The sequence below is a fragment of the Gossypium arboreum genome, chromosome 4 (assembly GCF_025698485.1).
Source record: "Gossypium arboreum isolate Shixiya-1 chromosome 4, ASM2569848v2, whole genome shotgun sequence".
Classification (NCBI taxonomy): domain Eukaryota; kingdom Viridiplantae; phylum Streptophyta; class Magnoliopsida; order Malvales; family Malvaceae; genus Gossypium; species Gossypium arboreum.
This window is the reverse complement of record NC_069073.1, coordinates 8,702,746-8,719,369: the sequence shown is the minus strand read 5'-3', so window position 1 is coordinate 8,719,369 and position 16,624 is coordinate 8,702,746. Positions and strand designations below refer to the sequence as shown.

The 16,624-nt window shown below is 29.3% G+C and overlaps 1 protein-coding gene across 1 annotated transcript; it reads left to right on the top strand.

Annotated features, from left to right (window-relative positions):
- Positions 1–7,536: 7,536 nt before the first annotated feature.
- Positions 7,537–11,406, top strand: LOC108459706 (uncharacterized). Its single transcript, XM_017759107.2, has 2 exons — positions 7,537–7,667; positions 9,020–11,406. Exon 2 carries the CDS (start codon positions 9,044–9,046, stop codon positions 11,156–11,158), a length of 2,115 nt encoding a protein of 704 aa, XP_017614596.1. The 5' UTR covers positions 7,537–7,667; positions 9,020–9,043; the 3' UTR covers positions 11,159–11,406.
- Positions 11,407–16,624: the final 5,218 nt, after the last annotated feature.

The following is a 16,624-nucleotide window of genomic DNA, read 5'->3' as shown; positions in this document are numbered from 1 at the left end:
TTACCTCAAATTTAATATTAATGATCCATTCAAATGGAATATAAAATATAATACTCGGTTCATTAAAATATTAATCGTATAAAACTAAATTAGCTGGTAAGAGGTTATCTATAAAAAGCAGCACTTTTTCTTTTCATTTGTCTCTTCAAGTTTCATCCACCCACAACTTCCATGGTGAGGGCATGATGAACTGCAACTTACATCTTCCTCATTTTTAAAGAGGTATTTTATGTTTTTTTTTTATCCTTATGTTTAAATGATAAATGATAACATGAATATATAAGTATACCTTAGTATATAGATATAATAAGTTATTGCGGTCTTAAATTGTACAATTAGTGGTTAAATTTTTTTGTCGATATCCGTCGACACGAGTTCGAATCAGATTACTCCCATCCTTTACCTCTATTATTATATCTAACTAATAAGATATTAGGATAATGTCACATCTCGATACTTGTGCTTTTATAAAATATTCTATTGTGATACTTAAATTATTAATTTGTGTATTATTATAGTATCTAGAGTTATGGATAATATATTATTATGTGAAAACTAAACAAAGCAATATATATATAATATATATATATATATACTAAATTAAATTTTAAAAAGAAAATAACTAAACCTAAACTACGTATAGTTAATAGAAAATAAGTAAATACTAAAGTTACATCAGCTAGAACATCATATTCTCTGTTAAAGTAACTACTAAAGTTATCTTCTTCAAAGAGCCTCCCATTTGAAATCAAGTTTCCACCGCATGAAACCTTAATTGCAAAAATTTGGCTGGATTTTCTTCAAATTTTCTTTCAAAAACTTCACTTTCTTAGCTTAAGATAAACCCAAACATTTCAGAAGCTAAGTTTGAAGAATCTCATGGTAGTCAAAATCAAGTTATTCAACATCTTATTCACCCCTAGAACTAGCCACTAATAAAGGCTATTGTATGGATTGCCTCCGTCAAAATGGAAACCAAATAGAGCAGACCTCCTCAAACTCCAAGGGAATCTAGCTCACTTCAGCGACGGAGACGGGTTATGAGTCTTACAAGGTGTGTGGGCCACACGGATTTGTGAGCCCATTTTGAGTAAATTTAGTTAAGGTCATGTTTCGAAATGCGTTCCAAAGTCAGTAGTTTTGTAGATTCTAATATGTGATGTGTATGTGGTGCGTTAATTGGAAAAATTGTTGTTATGATGTGTTTGCCTTTCTTAAAGCATGCTAGTCATATAAACTGTAGATCTGATTTGTAATTTCTGTGTATCGTTAGCATGTTTCCTTTCTCTTAAGCATATAAGAGCATGTTTATTCTGATTACATTTAAATATGTATTATGTTTCTTCATGTGCATTGGGGTGGGATATGATTATGGCAAATTTCTACATAATATCTAGTAGCTTGACTACATATTTCTGTATAACAACATATGGTCACTATTTGGTGTGGGGAGTTGGATGAGTTTTAATTACCCTATTTGGTGTGTTGGGTGGGATGGAAAAATAGTGTGTAACGGATGGGGATAGGATCTTTTCTGTTTGACAATATGCATCGTTGCCATACCATGTGCATCTGCTCTATTATGTGAATATGTGCATTAATTATTTTACTATCTATTATGTTTTTGGGTCAAGTCACACATTAGGCTTCTAGCTCATCCAATTATTTAATCATTTCAGGTAATCCGTAGACTTAGAATTAGATAGCGTTTGAGAACTTGAATTGATCACACACACATAAGATGTTTTTATTTATTTTTATTTAAACTTTATGGACTTTATTTGGGACTATTTATCCGTTTTTGGTTATTATTAACGTTTTGGGTTTTTGATGGTTTTTAACATTTTTATTAAAACTAAAAACTATACATTAGATGATTTTTCTTAAACTAAATTTGGACGATCGATTTCAAATTAAATTAGTCAACGATTTTTTCGCTGCAAATGAGAATTGAGAAATCGGGTTTTAGATTAAGAAATAAGTAAAGTTTTTAAAAATATTTTTTTAATAAACTTGAAATTGGTTCTAACATTTTGATAGACTAGACAAGTTTTTACAAAAAAATTTATATGAGAATAAGATTGATTTAGAAAACAACTGGTCGATGTTTTAGGGAGTTACTGTAACTTTTTAAGTTCCGATTATAACGTCTAGACTAGATTTACGAAACGAACAAAAATAGAAGGATGAAGATTTGGATTTGGTGAAGGAGGTTCACATGTATCATGTTGGGTTTTGTTTTTCAGTTGCTTCCTTTTTTTTTCAATTATTTCTTTCTCTCTCTCTTTTCATGTTACGTCAACACCATATACAAATTGGGTCTTTTTCTTTTATATATATATGACCCCCTAACTTTTTCTTTTTTTAAATCTTCTTCTTTACTTCAAATCACCAACAGTCTCTGTTTCAACCAGCCAAAAGCAAAAGTTATATTCATAATTTCTATAAAAGTTTAAATTTATTCTGAAAATAACAATGAATTATTTAAATGTGGTTGAAAATTCTCAAAATGGGCTAATATAGAATTATTTACATGTAGAGACAACTCTAACCTTAAAATCAGATTTTTTTTTTCTAAAAATAGGATTTAACAAAGTCAAAAAATCTGCCTAAAAATAATCTTGTAATTTTCAATTCAGCTCTGTGTCTTGCTTTTTTTTTTCCAATTTTTTTGATTTTATTTGTTTTTGAATTTTGACACTCTAATTGCATCATTGATAAAATTTAAATAAGTCTAATTAAAAATTATTAAAAAATTAGCTACATTAAATACATAAAATTAACTTGCTATCAACTGTGCGACAAAGGTAATGAGCAAATAAGACCAAAAAAAAGAAAAGCACACAAACTACTAATAATTGTAATAAACCATTCATAAATTAGTTGTATATGATTGAAAAAAATGGTAAATTCCACATCTCATCACTCAAATATTTTGTGAGATTTGATTTCATCATCTAACTTCAATTTAAACACCAAAGTTCAGAAAATTGAAATTTTTTATTTACCTATTAGTGATTGGACGACATGACAATGTAAGAATATCTATCAAATGTTACATGGAATTTTCATAATGATTAACTTGTCACGTGGCAATATTACATATAATTTTTTTTTATTTTTTATTGGAATTTTATATTTACATCATACAATCTTGAATATGTTTTTGGTAAATTATAATAATAGGACAAAGTCCGAATAACAAACGTAATTAGTGTGACTAAAACTTAAATCACACCTGGACCAATGAACTCCCTTGACTATCAGGTCATCACATGGGATTTCGCAATCTTAAATATTTTATAATTTACATCAACCACCTCAACTGTCTATAGACACGTCGTCATTCAACATATCGAAAACATTTTTAATTTTGAAAAGCAGGGATCGACTTTAAAAACGAAATATGGAGTCGCCACAAATCCTTTTTGTTTTAGGTATGATCAGATCATCTGTAAAATATTTTATTTTATTAAAACATAGATTTTGGCCTACAAAATTCAAGAAAACGGGTTCGAAAATCGGTTACATACAAGGAAGGATTAGCACCCTCGTAATGCCCAAAATTGGTACCTAATTGATTAATCAATGTCCTAATGTTGAAAATTCAAGAAGATTTTGAAATATAATTCCTTTTAAAAATATTTGAATAACTTGAATTGGATGTTAAGATTCCCTTGTCCCAAAGGAATAAAATATCATATCCAGCAGGTTAGGATACAACATTTCAAACCCTCGATACCAAGATCATCTTATGATTTCCAAAACTCATCCATTGAAATTTAAAAGGATATTCGGTTATTTGGTTAAACGATAAATTGAAACCCAGCACGTTAGGGCACGATTTCTCGGATTTCCAAACACGAAATATTGTCTTTTTTTGAGAAGTTTTCAAATAAGCGATTATAAAACCGGCTCAAAATTATTTGGTTTGTTTGAAATAAAAATGAAATGACCAATTTTGGACCAATAAGTTGGAAATTTCAATTACAATGCGATACTCAGAAATGAAAGGCAAAGTTACAAACATGGAACAATATACATGGATAAAATACTATACAAATGAATGACAATAGTATGAAAATAAAAAAGAGCAAATTAAGATACACACAATAGCAATAAACTCACATAATACATTATGCAAATACTAACGTTAACATTCAAAGACTTATGAATCAAAGAATCGATTTTAAAAGAAATATAAAGCTAATTAACACAAATAAAATGCAACAAGTTTTAAAACAATGATAAATGAGTTTGAAATTAATAATGTGAAAAATAAGACATTTGAAATTATAATACATACAATAATTTAAAATTAATTTTTATGTATAATTTTAAAATAAATAATAAACGTGAAATTTTGAAATAGATCAAAAAGATAAAATAAGTAAAATAAATAATATACTGAAGTAGTAATGTATAAATGAATTTTAAAACAAATATCAAAAAAAACTTAAAGTAAGTAATATACAAAATAATATACATTAATTTAAATAAATAATATACAGAAATTAAAAAATAGTTTAATATAAATAATATATATATAAATAATAATGTATAAGAGCATTTAAATGAATATTATATAAATTTTAAAACAAAGAAATATAAAAGAGAATTTTAAAATAAATAGCTATATAATAAAATAAAAATATATACAAATGCAAGTATAAAATAACAAACTAAGACAATGTAGAATTGATAACATAATTCAAAATTATACGTTAAAACAGTTTTAAAAAAACTAAATAATAAATAAATTAAAAGAAATAAAGAATTACATAAACTAAAATAAATGAACTCAATTGAGATAAATACAAATTAAAAGGGATAATTAATAAATAAAATAAACCATTGAAACAGAATTAAGGACTAAAACACAATGCGCGCAAATCAAAGAGGACTAAAAATGCAAATGTCCCAAATCCCAAAACATGGCATTTAGGCGCGGACTAAGTTGAAATGGTGCTCAAATTCCAGGGAAAAATTAAAAAACAAAGAAAATATAAATAGGGCCTAATCAAATGTCAACGCGAAAGGGAGGGACTAATCGCGCAAATATCCATTCACCGCAGAAACACGCGGATCCTAAGGGTATCGGGTCGGGTTAAATCAAGTCGTCTTATATGGCACCGTTTTAAGGTCACTGAAACAGGCCCTAAACGACGCCGTTTTCACATTCCTTTAAAAGCAGAAATTTCTTAAAAAAAAATCAGTTTGCCATTGTTTTTTTTTAAAAAAAAACAAAGGGTTCCTCCTTTTTCCTCTCAATCTGTCCCCACTTTGGCTGACTTGAGGGTTTCATCGGCGCCGGATGCGCCTCCACCTCCGCCGTGGCCCATGGCCCCCCCTTGGTGCCGTTTCTGCGCCAGAGAGAGACTCTGACGACAAAACCACGGTCATATTCAGGTAAACTCTTCTCTTTTTCGTATGGTGATGAAAAAATGAAAGTTTAAAAGTAAAATCAATAGCCAAATATTGAAACAGAAAAAAAAATCACCTCTTTCGATTTCTTTGCTGTTTTTGATTGCTATGTACGCGTATACATTCGTAAAAAAAATACAAGCATATTGTATGGCTTTATATAGCAGAATAAAATAAAAATCAAATTACAAAAACTATTTTCCTCCTTTTTTTTTGTTATTTCCCTGTTGTTGCTGTGTATTTGCTGTGGCTTGTTGGTTTGTTGCAGGTACAGCTAAACAGATGTGCGTGGAGAAACCGTTTGTGGGTAGCGACGCAAGGGTTTCCAGAAGCTTCACCCTGCTTGGGCCCTGTGAGCCTACCCTAAAGTCGAGCTGTTAGGGCTGGAGACCATTGCTGCTGCGCGAGGGAGCTTCAGAAACCCTTAGGGTTTCTAAAAGAAATTTAGTCATTTGGCCTTTTGGGTCAATTTCGATTTAGGCTATTGGGCTAAAGGTCCATTTTAGATTTGGGTTATTATTTTTTCTGCATTTGGGCCATTGTTTTGGGACCTTTGGATTCGGGCTTGTAAAAAAATTAGGCCAATCGGGCTTTATATTTATTTGGATTTTGTAATTGATGGACTTGCTGAACTGTTACAAATTTAGACGTTATTTACTGTTTTTTATTTATACTATTTATTATTATTTTTTTGAATAATTATGGGCCTGGGCAAAATGGGTCTATTACACAACATACATCCTCAAAACTCAAAATTAGCCAAAAATTATAATCCATGTTTCAAATTTTAAATTTTGAATTTCTAAAACTTAATGGTAAAACTTTTCGTGCCAAAAAACTAGCTAACTCCAACAATGGAGGTTACTTTATAACCACCCGTGGGGTAGGAGTATTCAAACTGTTAACCAAACGAAATTAGTATTAACCGAATTTTTTAATTTTTTAAGGTTAATTGAACTGAATTTTTTTTTAAAAAAAGTAACCAAACTGAAATATTTTGATTAATTCATTCGGTTAACCAAATTAACCAAAATTTATATTTTATAATGTTCATTTGACCGAATTATCTAAATTAACTAAATTAAAACTACATATAATTTATATTATTAATTATTAAATTCGTTATCTACTTAATTTGAACTGAACTTCCAAAAAATTATTAACTGATTTTTAACTAAATTAAATTAATTAATCAACTAATTAACTGAATTAAATCAATTTTATCGATTAATTTAGTTTTAATCAAAATTTAAAAACAACTAGATGGGGGCACTTGTTATACCATCTCAGCCAATACTTCCACATGTCAGTTATGAGTGTTACGCCACTTAGCGTACCTCTACCATAGAGTACATCTATTGGAAGTGTTCGGATCTTTCAAAGATTGATTACCAATACACCCGTCATCGATCTACAAGGTCATATCGCTACTCTTATGGAGAGACCGGATGTAACCCTACCACTAACATAACGCTTACACATGGCATCTCTAATGTTTCATAATTTGAATAATGGGGAACACACAATCTATGCTCTCTCTTTTCTCAACATCCAGATCTTCCCCCGCCACTTTACCATGGCAACTCTCTATGTTCAATGGGTGAACCATGTTTCACCTCCACCAATCCTTGGTTCTTACTGATTCCAGTATGTAAAATTATGAGGAGAAATGTCTAACCGAGCAAAATTAGTTTTAACTGGATTAGTCGAATTAAATTTGTTTTAAAAAATTTAATTGAATCAAAATTTATATGTTTTAAGAAGTATAAAACATTTCAAAAAATAAATTAATAATATTTATTTGATCGAATTAACTGAATTAAAAATATGTATAATTTATATTATTAATAATTAAATTAAATTAATTATTCAATTTCAAATTGAATTAAATCGATTCAACCGATTAATTCGATTTTATCCAAAATTTTAACACCTTAAAATCATTAAAACTCAAAACTGTCGAAACTTGAATATCACAAAAGCTCTCAAACCCCACCACTTGCTAACGCGTCCACCATGGGTTTCACACCAATATGCATCCAAATCCAAAAGAAAAGTAAGCCAGCTGGTCAGAATATCTTTATAAAAAGGAAAATGTATGAACCACTTTATATATATAAATGATTTGATCATCACCAAACACTCTAATCACCACTTTCCATCTCATCTGTTTCTTCAACTCACTACTACCCACAACATCAATGGTGAGGGCATGAACAACTTCAACATACATCTTTCTCCAGGTATTTTAGGGTTTCTTTTTGTTATTTAATAACATGAAATGTATCATTTTGTATTTTATTTTTAATAAAGGAAGAAGGATGAGTTGTCCATATTCAAATTTTGGACTAAATTAAAGTACATGGATACAATAAAAACTCCATGTCATACATCATCTGGTTTATATATTATATAATTAGTATCAAATAAAATTAAATATACCATAGTGTAAATATTGAAAGAATATTTTTTACATTTAAGATTTATGGTAGTAAAATATATAATTAATTAATATTAAATAAAAACATTTATAATTTTAAAATAAAACAATTCGATAGATCTAAATGGGTTTGAGTTAATTATTTATAAATATTGCTAAACTTAAGTAAAATTTGAGGTTCATATTTTAGGTCAAACTCTTGAAAAATTATGTATAGTATTGACACCATGTATAGGCTCGACTCAACGCATAAACATATCTAGATTTAAAGCAAATCTCAACATTTGTTTGCTAAGATGGAATTGAAAGCTAAATCAATGAAAATAAAAGTAAGTTAATTCCTCATTTGTGAATACTTAAGTATTTGACTAATTATTTCTTTAACAATTTTTTTCTATTCTATAAATTAAAAAATAGAATGAATTGAGTTAATTTACTTCATTTATTATTATAACTATTATTTATTTTCTATTAATTTTATCTATATTCCATTAATATAATATTTAAAAAACTATAATATCAATAATATTTAAGAGAAAAGAATTTAGAAAGTTTATTTACAACTAAAAAAAGCTATAAAAAATATAATGATTTATTGGCCTTCCAATTTTATAAAAAATCATTTTACCTTTTCATTTGATTTTTCGTTTTTTTTTTAGCTCTTAACTTGATTTGTTTATCAAATCACCCTAAAATAACTAAAAAGTTAAAGTTTGTTAATTTTGTTGATGTGGCATCTATGTGACAATCCACGATATGTCACATTAGTCATTAATTTTTTTAAAAAAATTAAAATATATATTTAATTATTAAAATAATTTTACTATTTTAAATTTTTAAATTTTTAAAATTTTAAAAATTAATTAATTGATGACACATAACAATCTATAATGTATATGTATACCACATTAACAAAGTGTTTGTTAACTTTTTCATTACTTCTGGAGTAATAGATAAAGAGATGAAACATAGCATGATGTTAAAAGAGGGACACGAGTGGGGGAGAGAATGGGTATCACTATGAAGATTCAACCCTCCAATAACATGAAAAGATTTATAATTAAATGGGGATACTGGTCCAAAATCCAAGTAAGTTGGCGGAAATTTAGTTCATAAATTGACGTCCTAATATCAGTAGTCTTTGGCAATTTGCAGGTTCAAGAATTTTGAAAAAGAGGTATGGCATTGTCAGAAACACTTTTTCAAGTTTGGGATGAGTGGGAGATCCGAGCACTCCTCTTACTCAGCTTGTCATTACAAGCAATACTCACCACACTAGGTTCGGTACGAAAACATTCAAAAAGTACATTGATCAGGTTGTTTGTTTGGTCGGCATACATGTCAGCAGACACGGTGGCAAGTGTTGCATTAGGCATTCTTGCCAGGAGCATCGGTGGAGCTGAGCCTGGAAACAATGACAAGAAGAAGAATTCAAGCAACTCGATCCAGTTATTGTGGACGCCATTCCTTATCCTGCACCTTGGGGGCCCCGACACCATTACCGCTTACTCTTTAGAAGATAACGAATTGTGGCCAAGGCATTTTCTAGGGATTGTAGTTCAGATTGGACTTGCAATGTATGTGGCTTTGAAATCTTGGCGTCACAGTCAACTTAAATATATTGCCGTTCCAGTAATCCTTACTGGGGTTGTCAAGTATGTGGAGAAGGGTTTCGTGCTGATGATTTCGGGTACCAAAGCCCTTAGAAATTTCTTGCTATCAGATCCTGAGCCTGGACGTGACTATCCGGAAGATGTGAGAAAGAAAAAATCCGATCCCAACTTCGTACCATCGCCCTTGCGACCATGTGTGTCGTCTCAAGGATATTCTGGATATCCAGATGATTCTCTCTCTCAAGCTTTTTACTTATACAATAGGCTCTCGTATTTATATTTAGATCTTATCCTCAGTTATTCTGAGCGCCAAGATTGTCACTCTATGATCTGCAACAAGTCATCAGAAGAAGCCTTTGAATTGGTGGAAGGTGAGCTTGGCTTTTTGTACGATGAACTATATACAAAAGTAGCAGCACTCCACCTTCGATACCGCGGCTACTTGCGCCGATGTTTCACCCTTTTTTCATGTTTTTTTTCATTGGTTTCATTCATGATTTTCATTGATCACACAAGCCCACCAGCTGACATTTCAATAACGTACTTGCTACTAATCGGAGCAATCACTCTCGAGGTTTACGGGTTCGTGTTCCTTATTCTATCTGACTGGACAAAGGTATGGCTGCTGGGTTATTTCAAGTTAAAGAAAGTAAGAAGTGGTAAGAGATGGTCGAGAAAGATATCAAAATACAACTTGATCAAGTTTTGCCTCAGACAACAGGACGACAGCATGTGGATCAAATTTCTAGGCAAAATTCGCATCAAGGAAATGGTGACCAAACATCTAAATGTAGAGCATGAAGATGTGGATGTTGAAGTGAAAAGCTTCATCTTCCAACAGCTAAAAGAGAGAAGTGAGGATGTCAATAGTTTGCTTGATATCAAGCTATGCAAGAAACTATTGAGTTACAGAGGTGATAATGTGCTTGAAAAACTGGAATGCCTGGATCTTCTTAAATGGAGCACAATTGATGTAGAATTTGACCATAGCCTTCTTCTTTGGCACATTGCTACCCAAATTTGCTACTATGAAGATGTCAAGCGGCTTAAAGGATCCAATTCTCTGGAAAACCTTAACAAATGCTCCAAACTCAGCAAAGAGTTATCAGATTATATGATGTATCTTCTTGTCATGTATCCAAATATGCTACCTAATGGGATTGGTGAGATTAGATACATAGATACATGTGCTGAAGCCACTAGATTTTTCCAAAAAATGAGAAAGACCATTGGAACTAAGATTGATGAAGCTTGCCATGAGTTGTATGAAGTTGACACGGATTTATTGGAAGAACTTAAAGGAGATACATCCAAATCTGTTCTCTTCTATGGAAGCCGACTTGCAAAGCAATTGCAAACTTTGGGATCACGGGGGGATTGGGGATTTGAGAAAAAGTGGGATATGATAAACAGAGTATGGGTGGAAATGTTGGCGTATGCTGCAGTTCATTGTGGGTGGAAAGAGCATGGGCAACAGTTGAGGAGAGGAGGGGAGTTATTAACTCATGTTTGCGTTCTAATGGCACATTTAGGTTTAAGTGAACAGTACCAAATCCAGAAAGAAAACTCTGAAACCCATAAAGATAAACTGATAGAGTGTCCACCTGCATGTGATCCTTTCTTGAAGCTTTTACGTGCTTTAGGTTTCACTCCCCGAAGGACAATAAATGAATCAAATTAGAATGATTAAGTCTTTAGTTCATGTTCTTTTGAGTATGTTTGTGTTGGATACGTGTTAATTGAGCTTTCTTTAAATTAGAGTGTGTAGGAATTTGATGACATGATGTTTAAGAGTATTTATGGTTTTAGGTGTGATTTTGGTTTAAATTTCGTTAGTCGTGTTAATTATTTAGGTTTTACCTTTTTATTATAATTTAAAAAAAAATGAGTGTGTACTAAGTTTGTTTGCTTATATTAAATGATTTGTTATATTAATTTTTTAATTATGTGTGATCAATGAATTAGTTGTATGTATTAATTAAATTATCCTTATATGATGGTCTGATGGTCAATGGTGTTCACTGTTTCAGGTGTGGTTTGAGTTTGAATTCCGCTAGTCGCATTGGTTGTTCGGGCTTTGCCCTGTAATTGTAATTTACCAAAAAAATTTTAAGTGTGTACTAAATTTGTTTGTTTAAATTAAATGATTTGTTATATTAATTTTTTAATTATGTGTGATCTGCGGATTAGTGTATGTATTAATTAATTTTTTTAAATTAATATTTTACAAATAATATGATTAAAAAAATTAAAACACAATAATATATATTTTAAACAAATATATGTAACAATTATCCTAATTTAATTAATTAATCTACTATCACTAGATCTGTTCATAGGTCGGGCTACTCGTCCAAACCCAAAGGCCTGCCCAAAATTTGGGAGGGTTGGGGAAAAATATTAGGCCCGAAAAAGGGGAATGGGCAAAAAAATTAGGTATGTTTAAAATATGGATGGGGCTCGGGCTTGAATATTCAATACCCGAGCCTCGCCCATTTTACGCTTATAATACTTTATATGATGTTATTTTTATATATTATGTAATTTAGAACACATTAAAAAAATAAACCTATACTGAATATATAATACTACTCTAATGTAAACATTAAAATAATGTTAAGATAACTATATAAAATTTTCAATAAATAAAAATGTATAAATTTATTAAATATTAAAATAATATAATATAAATATTTGTTTAAAAAATTTTAAAGATAATATGGGCAGGCCAAAAATGAACTTGGGTTAGTCTTTTACAAATATGAGCGGGTTTGGGCAAAATTTTAGATCAGATTTCAAGCCGGGACAGGCTTGGGCAAGCATAAAGTATGTTAATATCATACTTAGACTTGGCCCGGCTCATGAGCACCTCTAATTATCACCATTAATTTTTTTAGGGTAAACTACCTAGTTGGGTCATCTAACTTTTAGGGCACTCTCATTTTGGTCACAAAAGAATTCTTTTCTCAAAATATTGATTGGAGTAAAAAAATAAAGGATTAATGTGAAAAGTAGTAGAAACTAAAATAATGCATTAAAAATTATCAAATTGTACTTGTTTATCATATTGTCAAAATTTTAATTTCTTTTTTTTAATATTGAAATTTTAAATTTCAAATCATAAAAATAATTAAATAAATTATTGAATTTTTTATCCTTGGATAATGTTAACTAATTTGCTACTGTAATTTGAAATTAATTAAATTAAACTCTTTCTAAATTTTAAAATTTTATTTTATATTTTCATATTATTCTTAATGAAATCAATTCAATAACTTAGATTTAAATTTAATAATTCTCCGTGAAACTTAAATTTCCTTTGATTATATAATCCCGAATCTTCTATAATAAGCTAAAACAAAAAAAATCATTGCAATCAATTAAATGAATTGCTTTTTCTTTGTTTGGGTAAAGAAACGATGAAAAATTATGGGTTTTGTTTGATATGAAAGATAAAATTAATTAATTTAATTAATGTAAAGATTTTTCTTTACTTTCAGCTTAGTATGAAAGACTTTAGATCATATAATCAAAAGAAATTGAGTTTCATGTACACTTATTAAAGATGATTTAGTTGAGTTGATTTTAGTTTGAAAACATAAAATAAAATTTAAAATGAGACTAAATTAATTAATTTAATTAATTTCAATATTATAGTAACACAAATTAGTTGATACTATCAAGGGATAAAAATTTTCAATAACTTATTTAATTGATTTTGATGTTTTAAAGTTTAAAATTTTCAATATTGAAAAAAATTAGAACTTCTGCCAATAGGGTAAACAAGTACAATTTCACCATTTTTAAAACATTATTTTTAAAACATTTAATTGTTTTACAGACAGATAAGTCAAAATCAAGGGGACAACAGCATGGTTGTCATGTTTCAAGAGGATGAATTAGCCCCATGCCATTTGGAGATAGTTAATGATTCACAAAGATTAGGGATAGGCTGATTTTAGATGATTTATAGATGTTTACGTAGGAAACATATATTTTAACATAAAAAATTTAATGTATTAGTCGATTGAGTTTTAGTTTGATTGGTATTGGTATTGTTATCAATGCAGGAGAACATGGGTTCAAATGTGTTAAAATGCATTATTCTCCTATTTAAAGGTTGGGGTATTAGAACTATAAATAATATCTAATATAAAATTAGAACTGTAAACTAGGATCTGTCATGCTAAATCATCAAGAACAAAACTAGATGCAAAAGCGTACCTAAATTCATCTATTTCTCAAAATTTACGAATTTTAGGGTTTTGATCTTCCAAATTAGCACATAAGTAAGTAATCTAGAGAATGTGCATGGCTCTCTCTTTTCTAAATATGAGATATTAGAAAAGTTACATTGTGTGTAATTTAGGGACCATAACCTTAATATATATAACTTTGACACTTTAGCCCTAATTTCTAATCAGCCCATCGTCAATTAAAAATTAGTTACTAGAGTATCTACACATATTTGACTCGTACTTTATTTAATAATTAAAACCCAATAAACAATAACCAAATTAGATCACTTTTAATTTGGGCTAACCTATTGTCGAAACCATTTTTTATTTTGGAAAACGGGGATCGACTTTTAAATGATGTATGGAGTCGCCACCAATTCTTTTTGTTTGGGTGTGATCAGGTCACCCTATGGTCAATCATTTTAATAAAGCATTTTGGTTTATTAAAATAACGTTTTTGGTCTACGAAAAAACTAGAAGACGGATTCGGGAGTCGGCTACGCGCGAGGAAGGATTAGCACCCTCGCAACACCCAAAATTGGTACCGCATTGATCAATTATTGACCTAATGTTGAAAATTTAAAAAAGATTTTGAAATTCAATTCCTTTAAAAACATTTAGATAACTTGAATTGAATGTCGAGATTCTCTCGTTCAAAAGGAATAAAATATCATGTCCAGCACGATTGGACACAATATTTCAAATCCTCAATACAAGATCATTTTATAACTTCCAAAACTCATGTATTTGAAATTTCAAAAGAATATTTGGTTATTTGGCCAAACGGTAAATCGCAACCCAACACGATTGGGCACGATTTATCGAATTTTCAAATACAAAATATTCCCTCATTTTAATTTAAGACAACATGGATGAAATGTCGAAAGGATATTCCGTATCTTAGTCGAATGAAAAATCGAAACCCAGCACGATTGGGCACGATCTCTCAAACTTCCAAACACGGAATATTGCCTCGTTTTAATTTAAGAAAGTGTGGATGAAATTTCAAAAAAAAGATATTCCATATTTTAGTTGAATGAAAAAACGAAACCCAGCACGATTGGGCATGATCTCTCAAACTCCCCAAATACGAAATATTGCCTCATTTTAATTTAAAAAAAAAAACATGGACGAAATTTTCAAAGGATATTCCGTATTTTAGCTCAACGAAAAATCGAAACTCAGCACGATTGGGCACGATTTCTCAGACCTTCAAACACGAAATAATCCTTTAAGTTGAAAGGGTTCGAATTAACGATGGTAAAAACCGAGTCAAAATATACTTGTTTGGGTTTGTTTGGAGAAGAAATGAAACCACTAATGTTGGCTACATAGATTGGAGTTTAAATCTCAATGATAGTAGGAGATAAAAACATAATCACAAACATGCATAATATTACATGGCAAAAGTTCTAGACAAATAAATCATAATCATATGACAAGAAGGTATATGCAATGGCTACATACCTTATGCAAAGACTAATATTAGCACACAAAAGCCAATGAATTACAAGGCAATTTTAGAAAAGTACCAAGTAAATCAACACAAATGAAATGTAGCAAGTTTTAAAATAAAGAAGAATTACTAATGTGAGAAATAAAAAATGTGAAATCATCGATATACAAACAACAAATTTCGTGTAAGAAAAAAACGAGTAATATATGAAGGAGTTTTGAAAAAAAAGTACTAAAACAAAATACATAATATACAAATATAAATCCTCTAGGTAAATAATATGCATATAAATAAATAATTCACATGAAACGAAAAAAATATATATTAATATGTAAAATAATAATATATAAACTAATTTTAGAATAAATGTCACGTGAGAAGTAAGTTAAAATGAATTATACAAAATAATATATATATGTATATCAATCTAAAACAGATAATATATATACAATACAAGTAATTTAATAAAAATAATAGCGTAATATTAAAACAAAGAATATTTATTACAGAAAATTTTAAAAAGTGTGTTATAAGATAAAATATAAAAAACAAAGAATATTTATTACAGAAAATTTTAAAAAGTGTGTTATAAGATAAAATATAAAAATATTCAAATGAAAATAAAAAAACAGTGTGAAATAAAATAATTCAAAATAATATGTTAAAATAGTATTTTTTAAATGAATAACCAAAAAAACTTTATTGAAATAAAAGTAAAATTAAAAGGATAATTCATAAACAAAGCAAATTATTAGAACAGGATCGAGGACCAAAAAAATGCGCCCAAATATTCGGGGATTTAAAATGGAAAATATCCCAAAACCCCAAAATACTGTGATTAGGCGTGGATTAAAACAAAATTGATATAAAGTTCCTGGGCAAAATTTAAAGAAAATAAAAGAGAAAACATTGGCCTAATCGAACAACAACGCAGAGAAAGGGGACTAACTGCGCAAATAACCCCTTAAAGGGGAGAATGCGCAAATCCAACCTGGATCAACGTGCAGACTGCTTAAAAAAAGAACTTATATTATAAGTTCAAAAAAATAATAATGTATAAATATGATGAATAAATAGTTCGTCATTTGGTAAGTAGATTGCTAATCATATAATAAACATATATTATTTTATTTAGTTAAACTTCTAAACAAGTGAAACATAAATGTTATTCTATAGAATATCAATTTTGCCCTTAATGAAAGATTAGTTGTTAAAATATTGACTTCTTTTAATAGTTGAAAATTAATTTTTCTAAAATAACTATTTTCACTATTTACCAAAAAAAGTAAATAATTTTTTTTGAAAAATGCGATTGGATTTTATTGAAAACTAAACAAATAAACAAAATTAAAAACTCCTTTACAACTATGAGATTAAGGCCCGAATAAAGAAAACAAATATAAGAAGAAACAACCCAAAAAAACATAAAAGGCCCAAGAGAAACAAAAAACAT

Excerpts from the sequence above, each read along its gene's own strand:
- LOC108459706 (XM_017759107.2), top strand. The coding sequence starts at position 9,044 with ATGGCATTGTCAGAAACACTTTTTCAAGTTTGGGATGAGTGGGAGATC.